Source organism: Salmo salar, chromosome ssa16 (genome assembly GCF_905237065.1).
Source record: "Salmo salar chromosome ssa16, Ssal_v3.1, whole genome shotgun sequence".
Lineage (NCBI taxonomy): Eukaryota > Metazoa > Chordata > Actinopteri > Salmoniformes > Salmonidae > Salmo > Salmo salar.
In genome coordinates, this window is record NC_059457.1 from 59,323,817 (window position 1) to 59,344,021 (window position 20,205).

Below are 20,205 nucleotides of genomic sequence, written 5' to 3' on the forward strand. Positions count from 1 at the left end.
ATTTTCACGGCTGGATAAAAAACGTACCCGATTTAATCTGGTTACCACTCCTACCCAGTAACTAGAATATGCATATACTTATTACATATGGATAGAAAACACTCTAAAGTTTCTAAAACTGTTTGAATGGTGTCTGTGAGTATAACAGAACTCATTTGGCAGGCAAAAACCTGACAAGGTTTCATGCAGGAAGTGGCCTGTCTGACAAGGTGTCGTTCTTCTTGTCTCTGTTTATTGAAGAGTGAGGATCTTAGCTGTCCCGTGACACTTCCTACGGCTGCCATAGGGTCTCAGAAGGCGGTAAAAAGCTGAATCGTGGCTTTGCAGGCTCTGGCTGAAAAAAAGTAGCGCGTTTGGGTAGTGGCTGGTTACAGTACTGTGAGACTCAGGCTCGTGCCCACGTCGACCGAAAGCTTTGTTTACTTTCCTCTGTTTAGCTAAAAGGAGATTCCCGGTCGGAATATTATCGCTTTTTTACGAGAAAAATGGCATAAAAATGGATTTTAAACAGCGGTTGACATGCTTCGAAGTACGGTAATGGAATATTTAGATTTTTTTTTGTCACGAATTGCGCCATGCGCACGACCCTGATTTACCATTTCAGATAGTGTCTGGGACGCACGAACAAAACGCCGCTATTCGGATATAACGATGGATTATTTTGGACCAAACCAACATTTGTTATTGAAGTAGCAGTCCTGGGAGTGCATTCTGACGAAGACAACAAAAGGTAATCAATCTTTTATAATAGTAAATCTGATATTGGTGAGTGCTAAACTTGCCGGGTGTCTAAATAGCTAGCCCGTGATGCCTGGGCTATGTACTTAGAATATTGCAAAATGTGCTTTCACCAAAAAGCTATTTTAAAATCGGACATATCGAGTGCATAGAGGAGTTCTGTATCTATAATTCTTAAAATAATTGTTATGCTTTTTGTGAACGTTTATCGTGAGTAATTTAGTAAATTCACCGGCAGTGTTCGGTGGGAATGCTAGTCACATGCTAGTCACATGCTAATGTAAAAAGCTGGTTTTTGATATAAATATGAACTTGATTGAACAAAACATGCATGTATTGTATAACATAATGTCCTAGGGTTGTCATCTGATGAAGATCATCAAAGGTTAGTGCTGCATTTAGCTGTCTTCTGGGTTTTTGTGACATTATATGCTAGCTTGAAAAATGGGTGTCTGATTATTTCTGGCTTGGTACTCTGCTGACATAATCTAATGTTTTGCTTTCGCTGTAAAGCCTTTTTGAAATCGGACAGTGTGGTTAGATAAAGGAGAGTCTTATCTTTAAAATGCTGTGAAATAGTCATATGTTTGAAAAATTGAAGTTTTTGTATTTTTGAGGAATTTGTAATTCGCGCCACGCCTATCATTGGATATTGGAGCAGGTGTTCCGCTAGCGGAACGTCTAGATGTAAGAGGTTTTAAGTCATACCACAGATTCTCAATTGGATTGAGGTCTGGGCTTGGACTAGGCCATTCCAAGACATTTAAATGTTTCCCCTTAAACCACTCGAGTGTTGCTTTAGAAGTATGCTTAGGGTCATTGTCCTGCTGGAAAGTGAACCTCCGTCCCAGTCTCAAATCTCTGGAAGACTGAAACAGGTTTCCCTCAAGAATTTCCCTTTATTTAGCGTCGTCCATCATTCCTTCAATTCTGACCAGTTTCCCAGTCCCTGCCCATGAAAAACATCCCCACAGCATGATGCTGCCACCACCATGCTTCACTGTGGGGATGGTGTTCTCGGGGTGATAAGAGGTTTGTGCCAGACATAGTGTTTTCCTTGATGGCCAAAAAGCTACATTTTTGTCTCATCTGACTAGAGTACCTTCTTCCATATGTTTGGGGAGTCTCCCACATGCCTTTTGGCGAACACCAGACGTGTTTGCAAATTTTTTCTTTAAGCAATTGATTTTGTCTGGCCACTCTTCCCCTCTGATTAATGCCCTCGTTGGTCTTCATGATGCCGCTTGCTTGGTGGTTCCCCTTGCTTAGTGGTGTTGCAGACTCTGGGCCCTTTCAGAACTGGTGTATATATACTGAGATCAGGTGACACTTAGATTGCACATAGGTGGACTTTATTTAACTAATTATGTGACTGAAGGTAATTGGTTGCACCAGATCTTATTTAGGGGCTTCATCATAGCAAAGGGGGTGAATACCACTTTTCCGTTTTACATTTTTAGAATTTTTTCAAAACAAGTAATTTTTTTCATTTCACTTCACCAATTTGGACTATCTTGTTTATGTCCATTACATGAAATCCAAATAAAAATCAATTTAAATTACAGGTTGTAACGCAACAAAATAGGAAAAACGCCAAGGGGGTGAATACTTTTGCAAGGCACTGTATTCCCAGACCTCTTTCCATGGTTAAATGCGGTGGTTCGCGCATTCAGTTTTGTGCGAATGCCGCCATCCATCCACGGTTTCTGGTTAGGGTAGGTTTTAATAGTCACAGTGGGAACAACATCTCCAACACACTTCTTTATAAACACACTCACCGAGTCAGCGTGTAGGTTAATGATGTTCTCTGAGGCTGACCGGAACATATTCCAGTCCGCGTGATCAAAACAATCTTGAAGCGTGGCTTCCGATTGGTCGGACCAGCGTTGAATGGTTCTCGTCACTGGTACATCCTGTTTGAGTTTATGCCTATAAGACTGGAACGAGCAAGATGGCATCGTGGTCAGATTTGGCGAAGGGAGGGCATGGGAGGGCTTTGTATGCATCTCGGAAGTTAGAGTAGCAGTGATCGATAGTGTTAGCCCTCCGTGTCGTACAATCAATATGCTGATAGAATTTAGGTAGACTTGTTCTCAAATTTGCTTTGTTAAAATCCCCAGCTACAATAAATGCAGCCTCAGGATGTATGGTTTCCAGTTTGCATATAGTCCAGTGAAGTTCCTTGATGGCCATCTTGGTGTCTGCTTGAGTCTTGGTGTCTGCTACAGCTGTGACTATAACTGTTGAGAATTCTCTTGGTAGTTAAAATGGCTGCCACTTGATTGTAAGGAATTCTAGATTGGGTGAGCAGAAGGACTTGAGTTCCTGTATGTTGTTATGATTACACCATGAGTCGTTAACCACTTCTGCGACGTCGTTGTTTTGGATCGCCTACTGGAATTAGCTCCATTGTCCTGGGTGGTGGTGCGAACAGAAGATCCACTTCGGGAAAGTCGCATTCCTGGTCGTAATGTTGGTAATTTGATGTTGCGCTTTTATTCAATAATTCTTCCCGGCTGTATGTAATAAGACTTAAGATTTCCTGGGGTAACAATGTAAGAAATAATATCTAAAAATACTGCATAGTTCCCTAAGAACTCGAAGCGAGGCGGCCATCTGTCAGCGCCATGCTCTTTAATGGTATCAAACACGTGTTTGGCTATTTTTTTCTTTAAAACTGCACTGTTGGTTAAGGAGCTTGTAAGCATTTCACTGTGAGGTCTACACATGTATCCACCGCATGAGACAAATAACTATTTGATTTGATTCGCTCCATTCCAGCCATTATTATGAGCCGTCCTCCCCTCACCAGCCTCCTCTGATGTAGACGTGGGCTAAAGCAGATCTGATTGAATAGAGCTCGAATATTTTGGGTTCTGATGGGGTAAGACAGCACGAGGCGTTTATTCGTCCAGAATGAATGGGTATGGATGAAGCAACGGCAGATTGCCTCTTTAAGTGAATACCAGAGTGTGGGCATAATGATAGTGTTGCTTACTGTTGTTTGGATCACATTGACCATCCCTGTTCTAACAATGGCCTGGTACCTACAGTACCCCTCCTACCTCACTTCCTACTTCTCTCTACACACGGCACTCCCTGATAATTATGGATCTTGGTTATATAAAAGATACTGTGTTTCGTGCAGCGATAATGATCTTTGTTATAGACAGATACTGTGTTTCTTGCAGCGATAATGATCTTTGTTATAGACAGATACTGTGTTTCTCGCAGCGATAATGACCTTTGTTATAGACAGATACTGTGTTTCGTGCAGCGATAATGATCTTTGTTATAGACAAATACTGTGTTTCTTGCAACAATAATGATCTTTGTTATAGACAGATACTGTGTGTTTCCTGCAGAAATAAAAAAAGAGACAAACTGGTTGTGATGTATCTCGTCCGTTTGATGCATTTTGATCTTGTCATGATGAAGAGATTGAAATAGCCTACAGTAACCGGAGATGCTCAGAATAGCTGATGTTTTAAAACCAGAACAGAGCAGACAGAAATACTTTTTCTTTACAAAAATGAATTTAATTGAACTGGATGTTGTGATTTGGAAACAGATGTTATTACAAAGAATATAATATCTTTGTGTAAATTAGAGAGGACGTACATCCTCTAATGTTAAAATGGTTCCATCTAAGATAATGTGCTTTATTACATGCACCTCAGACTGCATTTACTGATTACACAGAATCTCTCACAGCTGTTACTGAGTCATGTATTGTAGGTTCAAACAACTGTGTAGCCAACACTCATTCTCCAGCTATCAATTTCTCACCAAGAATAGACAGGTCTGTTTACTGTAACTCCTCAGTTTCTCATAGCTAAGGGTTCAGGGGTTAAAGTTCATCCCTCCTGCACTGCGTTCACAGTGTAGAGGTCACTGCGGCGTTGGGCTGTGATGGGGATCTGTTGACGAACGTTGGCCAAATACTGCAGGTCTGAAAAACACACAGAGGGAGAGGTCAGGACACTGATAAGCTAAAGTAAACTACAGTTAAATTAGTCACAATGGATAATGGTGCTGAATCAAACTACAGTCACATTAGATAATGGTGCTGAATCAAACTACAGTTACATTAGATAATGGTGCTGGCTCAAACTAGTTACATTAGATAATGGTGCTGAATCAAACTACAGTCACATTAGATAATGTTGCTGGCTCAAACTAGTTACATTAGATAATGGTGCTGGTTCACAAAGAGGTTAAGAACCACTCAGTCACACAGAACCACTCTGGTACCACAGAATCACCCTGGTACCACTCACCAATGTCTGCGTAAACAACAGTCTCTTCAGACCCCGCCTTAGATATCACCTCTCCCCTGTCATGATAATGAAATAACTGTTAGAAATGCTTTCAATCACGTCACACATCCAATAAAACACATTCGGTACACAGGACATGACTGGTCTCTGTGGCAACCACACAGACCAAAATACTGCCGCCTTCAGAGAAAACAGTAGAAAACAGACAGTATGTGCTGGCTAACAACAGTGGTGTGATCCCAGGCTGTCTAGTACTCACCAGGGACTAACAACAGTGCTGTGATCCCAGGCTGTCTAGTACTCACCAGGGACCAACAACAGTGCTGTGATCCCAGGCTGTCTAGTACTCACCAGGGACTAACAGTGCTGTGATCCCAGGCTGTCTAGTACTCACCAGGGACTAACAGTGCTGTGATCCCAGGCTGTCTAGTACTCACCAGGGACTAACAGTGCTGTGATCCCAGGCTGTCTAGTACTCACCAGGGACTAACAACAGTGCTGTGATCCCAGGCTGTCTAGTACTCACCAGGGACTAACAACAGTGCTGTGACCCCAGGCCACGTAGGAGGCCGTCTCATCTCTGGCAGGGGAAGCCGTGGCCACATACACCTGGTTATCAACCGCCCTGGTAGGGAGAGAGACGAGAGTCTGAGTTAAGGACCACACACACCTGGTTATCACCGCCCTGGTAGGGAGAGAGACAGACGAGAGTCTGAGTTAAGGACCACACACACCTGGTTATCAACCGCCCTGGTAGGGAGAGAGACAGACGAGAGTCTGAGTTAAGGACCACACACACCTGGTTATCACCGCCCTGGTAGGGAGAGAGACAGACAAGAGTCTGAGTTAAGGACCACACACACCGCAGCAAATGTTTCTCTACCGTTCATCTGCCGTTCGTTCAGCGTGTTTCAGAGACCCCCCCCCCCCCAGCTGGTGGCTTACATTTTTGCGCAATTCAAGTTTAAGTTTCCGACCCATCAGTTCAGTATTCAATATAGTAGAAGCTACATACAGGGTCTGGGCCTGGGCCAGTACCAAATCTGCAGAGAAAAACACTGGTAGACACTGTATGGACATGCAGCCAGGGGTTAGGAGACAGACACTGTATGGACATGCAGCCAGGGGTTAGGAGAAAGACACTGTATGGACATGCAGCCAGGGGTTAGGAGAAAGACACTGTATGGACATGCAGCCAGGGGTTAGGAGAAAGACACTGTATGGACATGCAGCCAGGGGTTAGGAGACAGACACTGTATGGACATGCAGCCAGGGGTTAGGAGACAGACACTGTATGGACATGCAGCCAGGGGTTAGGAGAAAGACACTGTATGGACATGCAGCCAGGGGTTAGGAGAAAGACACTGTATGGACATGCAGCCAGGGGTTAGGAGAAAGACACTGTATGGACATGCAGCCAGGGGTTAGGAGACAGACACTGTATGGACATGCAGCCAGGGGTTAGGAGACAGACACTGTATGGACATGCAGCCAGGGGTTAGGAGAAAGACACTGTATGGACATGCAGCCAGGGGTTAGGAGAAAGACACTGAATGGACATGCAGCCAGGGGTTAGGAGACAGACACTGTATGGACATGCAGCCAGGGGTTAGGAGACAGACACTGTATGGACGAGCAGCCAGGGGTTAGGAGACAGACACTGTATGGCAGCAGCATAAGTGGTGGTGGATGTGTGGATGTGAGTCTGTAGGTGGTTCATTGTATTTCTGCGCCCGGCCCGCCACAGGAGTCGCTAGAGCGCGATGGGACAAGAACATCCCTGCCGGCCAAACCCTCCCTAACCCGGACGACGCTGGGCCAAACCCTCCCCTAACCCGGACGACGCTGGGCCAATTCTGTGCCACCCCATGGGTCTCCCGGTCGCGGCCAGCTGCGACAGAGCCCGGACACGAACCAGGATCAGAGCCCGGACACGAACCAGGACACGAACCAGGATCAGAACCAGGACACGAACCAGGATCAGAGCCCGGACACGAACCAGGATCAGAGCCCGGACACGAACCAGGATCAGAGCCCGGACACGAACCAGGATCAGAACCAGGACACGAACCAGGACACGAACCAGGATCAGAGCCCGGACACGAACCAGGATCAGAGCCCGGACACGAACCAGGATCAGAGCCCGGACACGAACCAGGATCAGAGCCCGGACACGAACCAGGATCAGAGCCCGGACACGAACCAGGACACGAACCAGAATCAGAGCCCGGACACAAACCAGAATCTCTAGTGGCACTGCGATGCAGTGTGAAAGTTAGTGTGAGTCTGTGATAGTAGGATACACATGTAAACAGGGCTGAAAAGCGACCGGTATTTGGATACACATGTAAACAGGGCTGAAAAGCGACCGGTATTTGAATACACATGTAAACAGGGCTGAAAAGCGACCGGTATTTGGATACACATGTAAACAGGGCTGAAAAGCGACCGGTATTTGGATACACATGTAAACAGGGCTGAAAAGCGACCGGTATTTGGATACACATGTAAACAGGGCTGAAAAGCGACCGGTATTTGGATACACATGTAAACAGGGCTGAAAAGCGACCGGTATTTGGATACACATGTAAACAGGGCTGAAAAGCGACCGGTATTTGGATACACATGTAAACAGGGCTGAAAAGCGACCGGTATTTGGATACACATGTAAACAGGGCTGAAAAGCGACCGGTATTTGGATACACATGTAAACAGGGCTGAAAAGCGACCGGTATTTGGATACACATGTAAACAGGGCTGAAAAGCGACCGGTATTTGGATACACATGTAAACAGGGCTGAAAAGCGACCGGTATTTGGATACACATGTAAACAGGGCTGAAAAGCGACCGGTATTTGGATACACATGTAAACAGGGCTGAAAAGCGACCGGTATTTGGATACACATGTAAACAGGGCTGAAAAGCGACCGGTATTTGGATACACATGTAAACAGGGCTGAAAAGTGACCGGTATTTGGATATACATGCAGGAATATATAAATACTACGGTAATATATACACTACTGTTCAGAAGTTTGGGGTCACTTAGAAATGTCCTTGTTTTTGAAAGAAAAATAACAAATTGGTCAGAAATACAGTGTAAACATTGTAATGTTGTAAATGACTATTGTAGCTGGAAACGGCTGATTTTGAATGAAATATCTACATAGACTTTGTTTCTGGCCCATTATCAGCAACCATCACTCCTGTGTTCCAATGGCACGTTGTGTTAGCTAATCAAAGTTTATCATTTTAAAAGGCTAATTGATCATTAGAAAACCCTTTTGCAATTATGTTAGCACAGCTGAAAACTGTTGTCTGATTAAAGAAGCAATAAAACTGGCCTTTAGACTAGTTGAGTATCTGGAGCATCAGCATTTGTGGGTTTGATTACAGGCTCAAAATGGCCAGAAACAAAGAACTTTCTTCTGAAACTCATCAGTCTATTCTTGTTCTGAGAAATTAATGTTATTCCATGCGGGAAATTTCCAAGAACCTGAAGATCTCGTACAACGCCGTGTACTACTCCCTTCACAGAACAGCACAAACTGGCTCTAACCAGAATAGAAAGAGGAGTGGGAGGCCCCGGTGCACAACTGAGCAAGAGGACAAGTACATTAGAGTGTCTAGTTTGAGAAACAGACGCCTCAAGTCCTCAACTGGCAGCTTTATTAAATAGTACCAACAAAACACCAGTCTCAACGTCAACAGTGAAGAGGCGACTCCGGGATGCTGGCCTTCTAAATTTCAGTGACCCCAAACTTCTGAACGGTAGTGTACATGTCGACAGGAGTAATAGTGACCAGTGGCAGGATAAATAGATAGATACTAATGGTAATAAACAAAAAAATAAACGTCCCTTTTTCAGGACCTTGTCTTTCAAAGATAATTCGTAAAAATCCAAATAACTTTACAGATCTTCATTGTAAAAGGGTTTAGACACTGTTTCCCCATGCTTTAATTAAGGTCACAGTTATGAAAACTTAGGACACTAAAGAGGCCTTTCTACTGACTCTTAAAAACACCAGAAGAAAGATGCCCAGGGTCCCTGCTCATCTGCGTGAAGGTGCCTTAGGCATGCTGCAAGGAGGCATGAAGACTGCAGATGTGGCCAGGGCAATAAATTGCAATGTCCGTACTGTGAGACGCCTAAGACAGCGCTACAGGACGGACAGCTGATCGTCCTCGCAGTGGCAGACCACGTGTAACAACACCTGCACAGGATCGGTACATCCGAACATCACACCTGCGGGACAGGTACAGGATGGCAACAACAACTGCCCGAGTTACACCAGGAACACACAATCCCTCCATCAGTGCTCAGACTGTCCGCAATAGGCTGAGAGAGGCTGGACTGAGGGCTTGTAGGCCTGTTGTAAGGCAGGTTGTCACCAGACATCACCGGCAACAACGTCGCCTATGGGCACCGTCGCTGGACCAGACAGGACTGGCAAAAAGGGCTCTTCACTGACGAGTCGCGTTTTTGTCTCACCAGGGGTGATGGTCGGTTTCGGGTGGAGGGTCCTTCATGGTCTGGGGCGGTGTGTCACAGCATCATCGGACTGAGCTTGTTGTCGATGCAGGCAATCTCAACGCTGTTGAGATCCTCCTCCCTCATGTGGTAGCCTTCCTGCTGGCTCGTCCTGACCTGACCCTCCAGCATGACAATGCCACCGGCCATACCGCTCATTCTGTGCGTGATTTCCTGCAAGACAGGAATGTCAGTGTTCTGCCATGGCCAGCGAAGAGCCCGGATCTCAATCCCACTGAGCACATCTGGGACCTGTTGGATCGGAGGGTGAGGGCTAGGGCCATTCCCCCCAGGAATGTCTGGGAACTTGCAGGTGCCTTGGTGGAAGAGTGGGGTAACATCTCACAGCAAGAACTGGCAAATCTGGTGCAGTCCATGAGGAGGAGATGCACTGCAGTACTTAATGCAGCTGGTGGCCACACCAGATACTGACTGTTACTTTTGATTTTGACCCCCCCTTTGTTCAGGGACACATTATTCCATTTCTGTTAATCACATGTCTGTGGAACTTGTTCAGTTTATGTCTCAGTTGTTGAATCTTGTTATGTTCATACAAATATTTACACATGTTCAGTTTGCTGAAAATAAACGCAGTTGACAGTGAGAAGACGTTTCTTTTTTTGCCGAGTTTATATACATGTAAACAGGAGTAATAGTGACCGGTAGCAGGATAAATAGATACATACTAATGATAATGGCAATCAATAATCAATGACCAGCACCGTAGTGGTAGTAATACACACAAATTCTTATTTACACTGACGGCCAACCAAAAGGCCTCCTGCGGGGACGGGACTGGGAATAAAAATATAGGACAAAACACACATCACGACAAGAGAGACACCACAACACTACATAAAGAGACCTAAGACAACAACACAGCAAGACATGACAACACAGCATGGTAGCAACACAACATGACAACAACATGGTAGCAACACAACATGGTAGCAGCATAAAACATGGTACAAACATTATTGGGCACAGACAACAGCACAAAGGGCAAGAAGGTAGAGACAACGATACATCTAATCAATAATAATTTTAGCAGCGGCGTAGGTGTGAGGGAGAGCAGTAGTTGTTAGCCATTTAACAGTCTTATGGACAGGGGATAGAAGCTGTTTAGGAGTCTGTTGGTCTGAGCCTTGATGCACCGGTACCTCCTGCCGGACGGGAACATGGAGAACAGTCCATGTCTGGGGTGGCTGGAGTCTTTGGCAATTCATCAGGCCTTTAAGACACCGCCTGGCATGTACGTCCTGGATGGCTGGGAGCTTGCCCCCAGTGATATGGTGGGCCGTCTTCACCATCCTCTGTAGGGTCTTCTGGTCGCGGGCTGTGCAGTTGCCATACCAGACGGTGACACATCCAGTCAGGATGCTCTCGAGATGTAGAATCGGTTTGTACGGCTGGTACTCTGTTCAGAGATGCTTAGTACTCTCTGGCATGTCACAGCCTTTAGGACGGCGTGTCTCTACCGGTGTCTCAGGACGGCGTGACTCTACCGGTGTCTCACAGCCTTTAGGACGGCGTGACTCTACCGGTGTCTCAGGACGGCGTGACTCTACCGGTGTGTCACAGCCTTTAGGACGGCGTGACTCTACCGGTGTGTCACAGCCTTTAGGACGGCGTGACTCTACCGGTGTGTCAGGACGGCGTGACTCTACCGGTGTGTCAGGACGGCGTGACTCTACCGGTGTGTCAGGACGGCGTGACTCTACCGGTGTGTCAGGACGGCGTGACTCTACCGGTGTGTCAGGACGGCGTGACTCTACCGGTGTGTCAGGACGGCGTGACTCTACCGGTGTGTCAGGACGGCGTGACTCTACCGGTGTGTCAGGACGGCGTGACTCTACCGGTGTCTCAGGACGGGCGTGACTCTACCGGTGTCTCAGGACGGCGTGACTCTACCGGTGTCTCAGGACGGCGTGACTCTACCGGTGTCTCACAGCCTTTAGGACGGCGTGACTCTACCGGTGTGTCAGGACGGCGTGACTCTACCGGTGTGTCAGGACGGCGTGACTCTACGGGTGTGTCAGGACGGCGTGACTCTACCGGTGTCTCAGGACGGCGTGACTCTACCGGTGTCTCACAGCCTTTAGGACGGCGTGACTCTACCGGTGTCTCAGGACGGCGTGACTCTACCGGTGTCTCAGGACGGCGTGACTCTACCGGTGTCTCAGGACGGCGTGTCTCTACCGGTGTCTCACAGCCTTTAGGACGGCGTGGGCAGAAAAGAGCCAGTGAGCAGGACACAGCAAATGGTTTTAAAATGGAAAATGACTTAATAGAAGATGTTCACCAACCTTCCTCTCTGCAGCAGTTCCCAGTGGGCCGGCCCGGTGGTCATGTTGAAGGCTCCAGGGTAGACCAACAGCTGGCATCCTGATGGAACACAGATAACAACATCCTCACTGTCCAGGTCTGCCCACGGTTCATTCATTACATTACATCAATACATTCCCTACTTCATATTGTTTTTAATATACATGGCCCCTTTGGGATCCTTTCTGCCGGTCTACCTACAATGGTTACCAGGTTGGTAAGACTTTCACAGCTCAGCTCAGCTGTCACCATGTTACCCTCACCTTTCTTAGAGTAGAGTTGGGCCAGCTCTGCAAACCTCATGTCATAGCAGATCCCTACACCCACCCTGCAGTATGCTAGAGGAGACAAGACAGAGAAGGGCTAGTTAGAGTTAACCCAATACACAGTAACTCGCGGTTAGAGTTAACCCAATACACAGTAACTCGCGGTTAGAGTTAACCCAATACACAGTAACACGGGGTTAGAGTTAACCCAATACACAGTAACACGGGGTTAGAGTTAACCCAATACACAGTAACACGGGGTTAGAGTTAACCCAATACACAGTAACTTACCAGACTATACCCAGCATGCTACAATGCAGGTTTGGAGGTGGCACTATGTGAAAAGTGTTGCGTCCCAAGTGACACCCTATTACTGGTCAAAAGAAGTGCACAATTCGTCAGCGAGTGGGTAACCCACCTCTACCATCCGTCCCATTGGCCAACGTGCAATCATTGGAGAATAAACTGGATGAGCTCCGTTCAAGACTATCCTACCAACGGGACATTAAAAACTGTAATATCTTATGTTTCACCGAGTCGTGGCTGAACGACGACGTGTATAATATACAGTTGGCTGGGTTTTCCGTGTATCGGCAAGACAGAACAGCTGCATCCGTTAAGACAAGGGGTGGCGATCTGATCTATTTGTCAATAACAGCTGCTTGCCTGAGGTAGAGTACCTCATGATAAGCTGTACACCACATTATTTACAAAGAGAGTTTTCATCTATATTTTTCCATAGCTGTCGATTTACCACCACAAACCAATGCTGGCACTAAGACCGCACTCAACGAGCTGTATAGGGCCATAAGCAAACTGCTCATCCATAGGTGGCGCTCCTAGTGGCCGGGGACTTTAATGCAGGAAAACTTAAATCCGTCTTACCTAATTTCTACCAGCATGTTAAATGTGCAACCAGAGGAAAAAATACAAATAAAAACTCTAGACCACCTTTACTCCACACACAGAGCCGCGTACAAAGCTCTCCCTCGCCCTCCATTTGGCAAATCTGACCATAACTCTATCCTCCTGATTCCTGCGTACAAGCAAAAACTAAAGCAGGAAGTACCAGTGACTCACTCAATACGGAAGTGGTCAGATGACGCAGATGCTACGCTACAATGCTGTTTTGCTGCACAGACCGGAATATGTTCTGGGATTCATCAGATGGCATTGAGGAGTACACCACATCAGTCACTGGCTTCATCAATAAGTTCATTGATGACGTCGTCCCCACAGTGACCGTACGTACATATCCCAACCAGAACCCATGGATTACAGGCAACATCCGCACTGAACTAAAGGGTAGAGCTGCCGCTTCAAGGAGTGGGACACTAATCCGGACGCTTATAAGAAATCCCATTATGCCCTCAGACGAACCATCAAACAGGCAAAGAGTCAATACAGGACTAAGATTGAATCCTACTACACCGGCTCTGACGCTCTTGGATGTGTCAGGGCTTGCAAACTATTACGGACAACAAAGGGAAATCCAGCAGCGAGCTGCCCAGTGATGCGAGCCTACCAGACAGGCTAAATGCCTTTTATGCTCGCTTCGAGACAAATAACACTGAAATATGCATGAGAGCACTAGCTGTTCCGGATGACTGTGTGATCACGCTCTCCGTAGCAGATGTGAGCAAGACCTTTAAACAGGTCAACATTCACAAGGCCGCTGGGCCAGACGGATTACCAGGACGTGTACTCAGACCAACTGGCTAGTGTCTTCACTGACATTTTCAACCTCTCCCTGACCCAGTCTGTAATACCAACATGTTTCAAGCAGACCACCATAGTCCCTGTGCCCAAGAACACTAAGGTAACCTACCTAAATGACCCACTCCAATTCACATACCGCCCCAACAGATCCACATCAATCTCTATTGCACTCCACACCGGCCTTTCCCACCTGGACAAAAGGAACACCTATGTGAGAATGCTATTCATTGACTACAGCTCAGCGTTCAACACCATAGTGCCCTCAAAACGCATCATTAAGCTAAGGACCCTGGGACTAAACACCTCCCTCTGCAACTGGATCCTGGACTTCCTGACGGGCCACCCCCAGGTGGTGAGGGTAGGTAACAACACATCCGCCACACTGATCCTCAACATGGGGGCCCCTCAGGGCTGCGTGCTTAGTCCCCTCCTGTACTCGCTGTTCACCCACAACTGCATGGCCAAGCACGACTCCAACACCATCATTAAGTTTGCTGACGACAACCGTGGTAAGCCTGATCCCCGACAACGATGAGACAGCCTATAGGGAGGAGGTCAGAGACCGGACCATGTGGTGCCAGGACAACAACCTCTCCCACAATGTGAGCAAGATAAAGGAGCTGATTGTGGACTACAGGAAAAGGAGGGCTGAACACGCCCCCATTCACAGTGACGGGGCTGTATTGGAGCGGGTCGAGAGATTCAAGTTCGTTGTTGTCCACATCGCCAACAAACTAACATGGTCCAAACAAACCAAGACATTCATGAAGAGGGCACTTTATTTAGTCTTATTGTTATTTGATCGTGTTACTTTTTTACATATTTTTTTAACTGCATTGTTGGTTTTCTTTTTTTAATTTAACCTTTATTTAACTAGGCAAGTCAGTTAAGAACAAATTCTTATTTACAATGACGGCCTAACCCGGCCAAAACCGGACGACGCTGGGCCAATTGTGCGCCGCCCTTTGAGACTCCCAATCACGGCTGGTTGTGATACAGCCTGGAATCAAACAAGGGTCTGTAGTGACGCCTCTTGCACTGAGATGCAGTACCTTAGACCGCTGCGCCACTCGGAAGCCTGAGGTTAAGGGCTTGTAAGTAAGCATTTCACTGTAAGGTCTACACATGTTGTATTCGGTGCATGTGGCAAACATAATTTGATTTGACTACATAGGGAATAGGCTGCCATTTGAGACGCAGACTCAGAGACTCACGTGTGTCGAACATTGACAGGTTGCTCCCTGGGCTCAGTGTCTCTGACTCCTGGAAACGGATCTTCCCTGGAACGTCGATGTCAAAAAGGTGGATCTTCAAGAGGAACAGTGGTAAATATAAAGAATGTATGGCACTCAAATACAACCAGTGTCCTGTGAAAGCATTTCTCCCCTCATAAAGTTGGAGTCATACTGTATGCATGTGTTATACATGTATATGTCCCTTGTCCCTACCTTCCTGTCTTTGAGCACCAGGTTCCTGCCTTCCTGTGTTTGAGCACCAGGTTCCTACCTTCCTGTGTTTGAGCACCAGGTTCCTGTTTCTACCTTCCTGTGTTGGAGCACCAGGTTCCTGTTTCTACCTTCCTGTGTTGGAGCACCAGGTTCCTGTTTCTACCTTCCTGTGTTGGAGCACCAGGTTCCTGTTCCTACCTTCCTGTGTTGGAGCACCAGGTTCCTACCTTCCTGTGTTTGAGCACCAGGTTCCTGTTTCTACCTTCCTGTGTTGGAGCACCAGGTTCCTACCTTCCTGTGTTGGAGCACCAGGTTCCTACCTTCCTGTGTTGGAGCACCAGGTTCCTACCTTCCTGTGTTGGAGCACCAGGTTCCTACCTTCCTGTGTTGGAGCACCAGGTTCCTACCTTCCTGTGTTGGAGCACCAGGTTCCTACCTTCCTGTGTTGGAGCACCAGGTTCCTACCTTCCTGTGTTGGAGCACCAGGTTCCTACCTTCCTGTGTTGGAGCACCAGGTTCCTACCTTCCTGTGTTGGAGCACCAGGTTCCTACCTTCCTGTGTTGGAGCACCAGGTTCCTACCTTCCTGTGTTGGAGCACCAGGTTCCTACCTTCCTGTGTTGGAGCACCAGGTTCCTACCTTCCTGTGTTGGAGCACCAGGTTCCTACCTTCCTGTGTTGGAGCACCAGGTTAATACCTTCCTGTGTTGGAGCACCAGGTTCCTACCTTCCTGTGTTGGAGCACCAGGTTAATACCTTCCTGTGTTTGAGCACCAGGTTCCTACCTTCCGGTGTTTGAGCACCAGGCTGCCGTCAGGTCCAAACACTGGACAGGTGTTATACAGCTTCCCTCCATCATCCTCCTCAGGGATGGAGCCTGAATACACCAATACATCTCATTAACACATCACAGCCCACTGTTTAACACACAGCTCATATATCGACACACAGCTCATATATCGACACACAGCTCACATATCGACACACAGCTCACACATCGACACACAGCTCACACATCGACACACAGCTCACATATCGACACACAGCTCACATACCGACACACAGCTCACATACCGACACACAGCTCACATACCGACACACAGCTCACATACCGACACACAGCTCATTAACACACAGCTCATATATCTACACACATCATTTAATCAGAGCCTACTAAAGAGCTGCTTTCAGTCTACTGTCCACTATGACTATACTGCTGTCCAGCTACGGGGACAATCCCAACGGCTGTCCAGCTACGGGGACAGTCCCAACGGCTGTCCAGCTACGGGGACAGTCCCAACGGCTGTCCAGCTACGGGGACAGTCCCAACGGCTGTCCAGCTACGGGGACAGTCCCAACGGTTGTCCAGCTACGGGGACAGTCCCAACGGTTGTCCAGCTACGGGGACAGTCCCAACGGCTGTCCAGCTACGGGGACAGTCCCAACGCCTGTCCAGCTACGGGGACAATCCCAACGGCTGTCCAGCTACGGGGACAATCCCAACGGCTGTCCAGCTACGGGGACAATCCCAACGGCTGTCCAGCTACGGGGACAATCCCAACGGTTGTCCAGCTACGGGGACAATCCCAACGGCTGTCCAGCTACGGGGACAGTCCCAACGGCTGTCCAGCTACGGGGACAGTCCCAACGGCTGTCCAGCTACGGGGACAGTCCCAACGGCTGTCCAGCTACGGGGACAGTCCCAACGGTTGTCCAGCTACGGGGACAATCCCAACGGCTGTCCAGCTACGGGGACAGTCCCAACGGTTGTCCAGCTACGGGGACAGTCCCAACGGTTGTCCAGCTACGGGGACAATCCCAACAGTTGTCCAGAGTTCCTCTCACCTCCCACCAGATACACCTGGCTCTCCTTGGCTGCCTCAGACAGAACCTGACTGGACTCTCCAGGGATCTTCTCTGCATACTCAGGGAAGAAGCCAGTTCCATAGGGGGAGTTGAAGCACTCCTGGTACATGGAAATATAATCAATATGTTTGGATGGTATTATGGGAAACAACTGGCACAGTGACCCTTTCTAATGAGAAGTCAATCAATAATAAAACAAGTCAATATTAATTCCTGGAAAAATAGATCAATTGTTCCACTGATGGAAATTAAATCATATTTCCCATCAGCAGTTGTCACAAAGTGCTTTATGGTAGCCCCCTGCCTAGACCACAAAGAGAGAGCACAGTGGCCAGGAAAAAGACATCTATAGAGGAACCAGGCTCATGGTGTGGCCCATCACCACTAAACATTGCAGAAGAGTAAAAAGGGGGCGGTGAACTCACAGGTAAGACCACCACTTTGGCCCCTTGTGCAGCTGCTTCTTTGATCAGCCCCCGGGCTCTGGAGAGGTTGTCAGCTTTGACCTTGGTCACATGTAGTTGGACCACTGCTAGACGGAACTCTGGGGGCAGAAACAAAATGGTCACCATTCAGACACCAATGTTTAAAAAAAAAACTCTTCGATGATATGCAAATAAAAATGCTGGCTATGCCCATTACATAATCCCGCTCAAGGTCAATGACCAGACACTACAATTTTTTTTTATTTCACCTTTATTTAACCAGGTATTTATATATATAACCCTGACCCTTTATTTAACCAGGTAGGCCAGTTGAGAACAAGTTCTCATTTACAACTGCGACCTGACCAAGATAAAGCAAAGCAGTTTGACAACATACAACAACACAGAGTTACACATGGAGTAAAACAAACATACAGTCAATAATACAGTGATCAACAAGGGGTCATGGTGGGAGTATTTTAATGTAAAGTCTATAAAGGGGAGCATGTAACCTGGCGGTTAAGAGCGTTGGGCCAGTAAACAAAAAGTCGCCGGTTCGACTCCCTGAGCCGACTAGGTTAAAAAAAGATATGTCAGTGGACTTGAGCAAGGCGCTTAACCCCGACTGCTCCTGTAGTCGCCCTGGATAACAGCATCTGCTAAAAGGTCAAAAATATAAGTGAAGACTGCACAGGTGTACATCGATTTCAACTTCTACAACTTTACTACATGCATTGAAAATAAACACTTGCCTATTTTCAGCTGTCAACAACAGAGCCAATGGCAACACGAGTAGCAATGCACATTTGAGCTGGAAATCTCAACATAGTTAGCTCGAAAATACACCTAATGTTGTCACCTGTAAAAGCCGGTTCTGCTTCAATAGGCAGCTCTTTCTACTTACTAGACATTGTCTTGGCCAATAGAGACATCAGTGCTTGCAGCAGTTTGCAGGATTCGTGTTCTCATAATATGAACGTAGGAAAAACATCTCTTCTTCCGGGTCTATGCTGGACATCTTTCAAAATAAAGGTATTTTGTTTTAGTTCAAGCACTTAGTTCAGTTTATGCGCATATGTAGCTGGCTAGCCCAACCGGTCAGCAGATGCCACTATAATTAATTGATTGTCATTATAGCAGGGCGGTTGTTATTATACCTCTGTGTCTCTGGCCGATTGGGCCGATCTTTCTGTGGAACGGTTGTCACTAGTTACCACAGCCACTAAGTCATAAACCCCGCCTCTTTCTACCATTTCTCTCTTCTTAAAGTCTCCTGTGAAACCTAATCCTAACATTAACCCTAACCTTCATTTCTTAAACATAGACATTTCAACAACATGCTGGTTATAGTGGTTGCAAATGTTGAATAGGAAAAACAAATGCAGGGGTGAAACTTAATTCAAGAGATTAGATACTGTATATACTGAACCAAAAATATAAACGCAACATGCAACAATTTCAACGATTTTACTGAGTTACAGTTCATATAAGCAAATCAGTAAATTGAAATAAATTAATTAGGCCCTAATCTATGGATTTCAAATGACTGGGCATGGGCGCATCCAGCCAATCACAATGGGTTTTTCCCCACAAAAAAAATGCTTATTACAGACATAAATACTCCTGAGTTTTATCAGCTGTCCAGGTGGCTGGTTTCAGACGATCCAGCAGGTGAAGAAGCCGGATGTGGAGGTCCTGGGCTGGCGTTGTTACATGGGGTCTACGGTTGCACTGCTCCCTCAAAACTTCAGACATCTGTGGCATTGTGTTGTGTGACAAAACTGCACGTTTTAGAGTGGCCTTTTTTCTCTCCCCAGCACAAGGTGCACCTGTGATCATGCTGTTTAATCAGCTTCTTCATATGCCACACTACTACTACTACTACTAATAATAATAATGCTGCTGCTACTACTAATAATAATAATACTGCTGCTGCTACTACTACTACTACTACTACTACTACTACTACTACTACTACTACTACTAATAATAATAATATTACTACTGTTACAACTAATACTACTGCTACTAGTATTACTACTGCTAATGTTAATACTACTGCTGATACTACTACTACAACTATTACTGCTACTACTGCTGCTACTACTACTACTACTCCTACTGCTGCTACTCCTACTGCTACTACTACTACTACTACTACTACTACTGATACTACTGCTGCTGACGAGTTTCAGAAGAAAGGTCTTTGTTTCTGGCCATTTTGAGCCTGTAATCGAACCCACAAATGCTGATGATCCTGATACTCAACTAGTCTAAAGAAGGCCAGTTTTATTGCTTCTTTAATCAGGAAAACAGTTTCCAGCTGTGCTAACATAGTTCCAAAAGGGTTTTCTAATGATCAATTAGCCTTTTAAAATGATGAACTTGGATTAGTTAACACAAGGCGCTACAGAGGGTAGTGCGGACAGGCCAGTACATCACTGGGGTCAAGCTTCCTGCCATCCAGGACCTCTATACCAGGCGGTGTCAGAGGAAGGCCCTAAAAATTGTCAAAGACTCCAGCCACCCTATTCATAGACTGTTCTCTCTGCTACCGCATGGCAAGCAGGACCGGAGCGCCAAGTCTAGGACCAAGAGGCTTCTAAA

General features: G+C 46.6%; 1 protein-coding gene across 1 annotated transcript; it reads right to left on the reverse strand.

Moving 5' to 3' along the window:
• Positions 1-4,264: 4,264 nt before the first annotated feature.
• On the reverse strand, positions 4,265-18,790 carry nit2 (nitrilase family, member 2). Its single transcript, NM_001141655.1, has 11 exons — positions 18,756-18,790; positions 18,503-18,616; positions 17,599-17,717; positions 17,153-17,273; positions 16,093-16,184; positions 15,075-15,168; positions 12,139-12,213; positions 11,857-11,935; positions 5,545-5,643; positions 5,019-5,074; positions 4,265-4,690 (listed from the first exon to the last, which is right to left on the reverse strand). The coding sequence occupies exons 2-11, from the start codon at positions 18,528-18,530 to the stop codon at positions 4,596-4,598; spliced, it is 858 nt and encodes a 285-aa protein (NP_001135127.1). The 5' UTR covers positions 18,531-18,616; positions 18,756-18,790; the 3' UTR covers positions 4,265-4,595.
• Between the last annotated feature and the right edge of the window lie 1,415 nt (positions 18,791-20,205).

Excerpts from the sequence above, each read along its gene's own strand:
- nit2 (NM_001141655.1), bottom strand. The coding sequence starts at position 18,530 with ATGTCTCTATTGGCCAAGACAATGTCTA. Across the intron at positions 11,936-12,138 it reads CCAACTCTACTCTAAGAAAG|GATGCCAGCTGTTGGTCTAC; the intron begins GTGAGGGTAACA and ends GTGTTCCATCAG. Across the intron at positions 4,691-5,018 it reads TGTTGTTTACGCAGACATTG|ACCTGCAGTATTTGGCCAAC; the intron begins GTGAGTGGTACC and ends TGTGTTTTTCAG.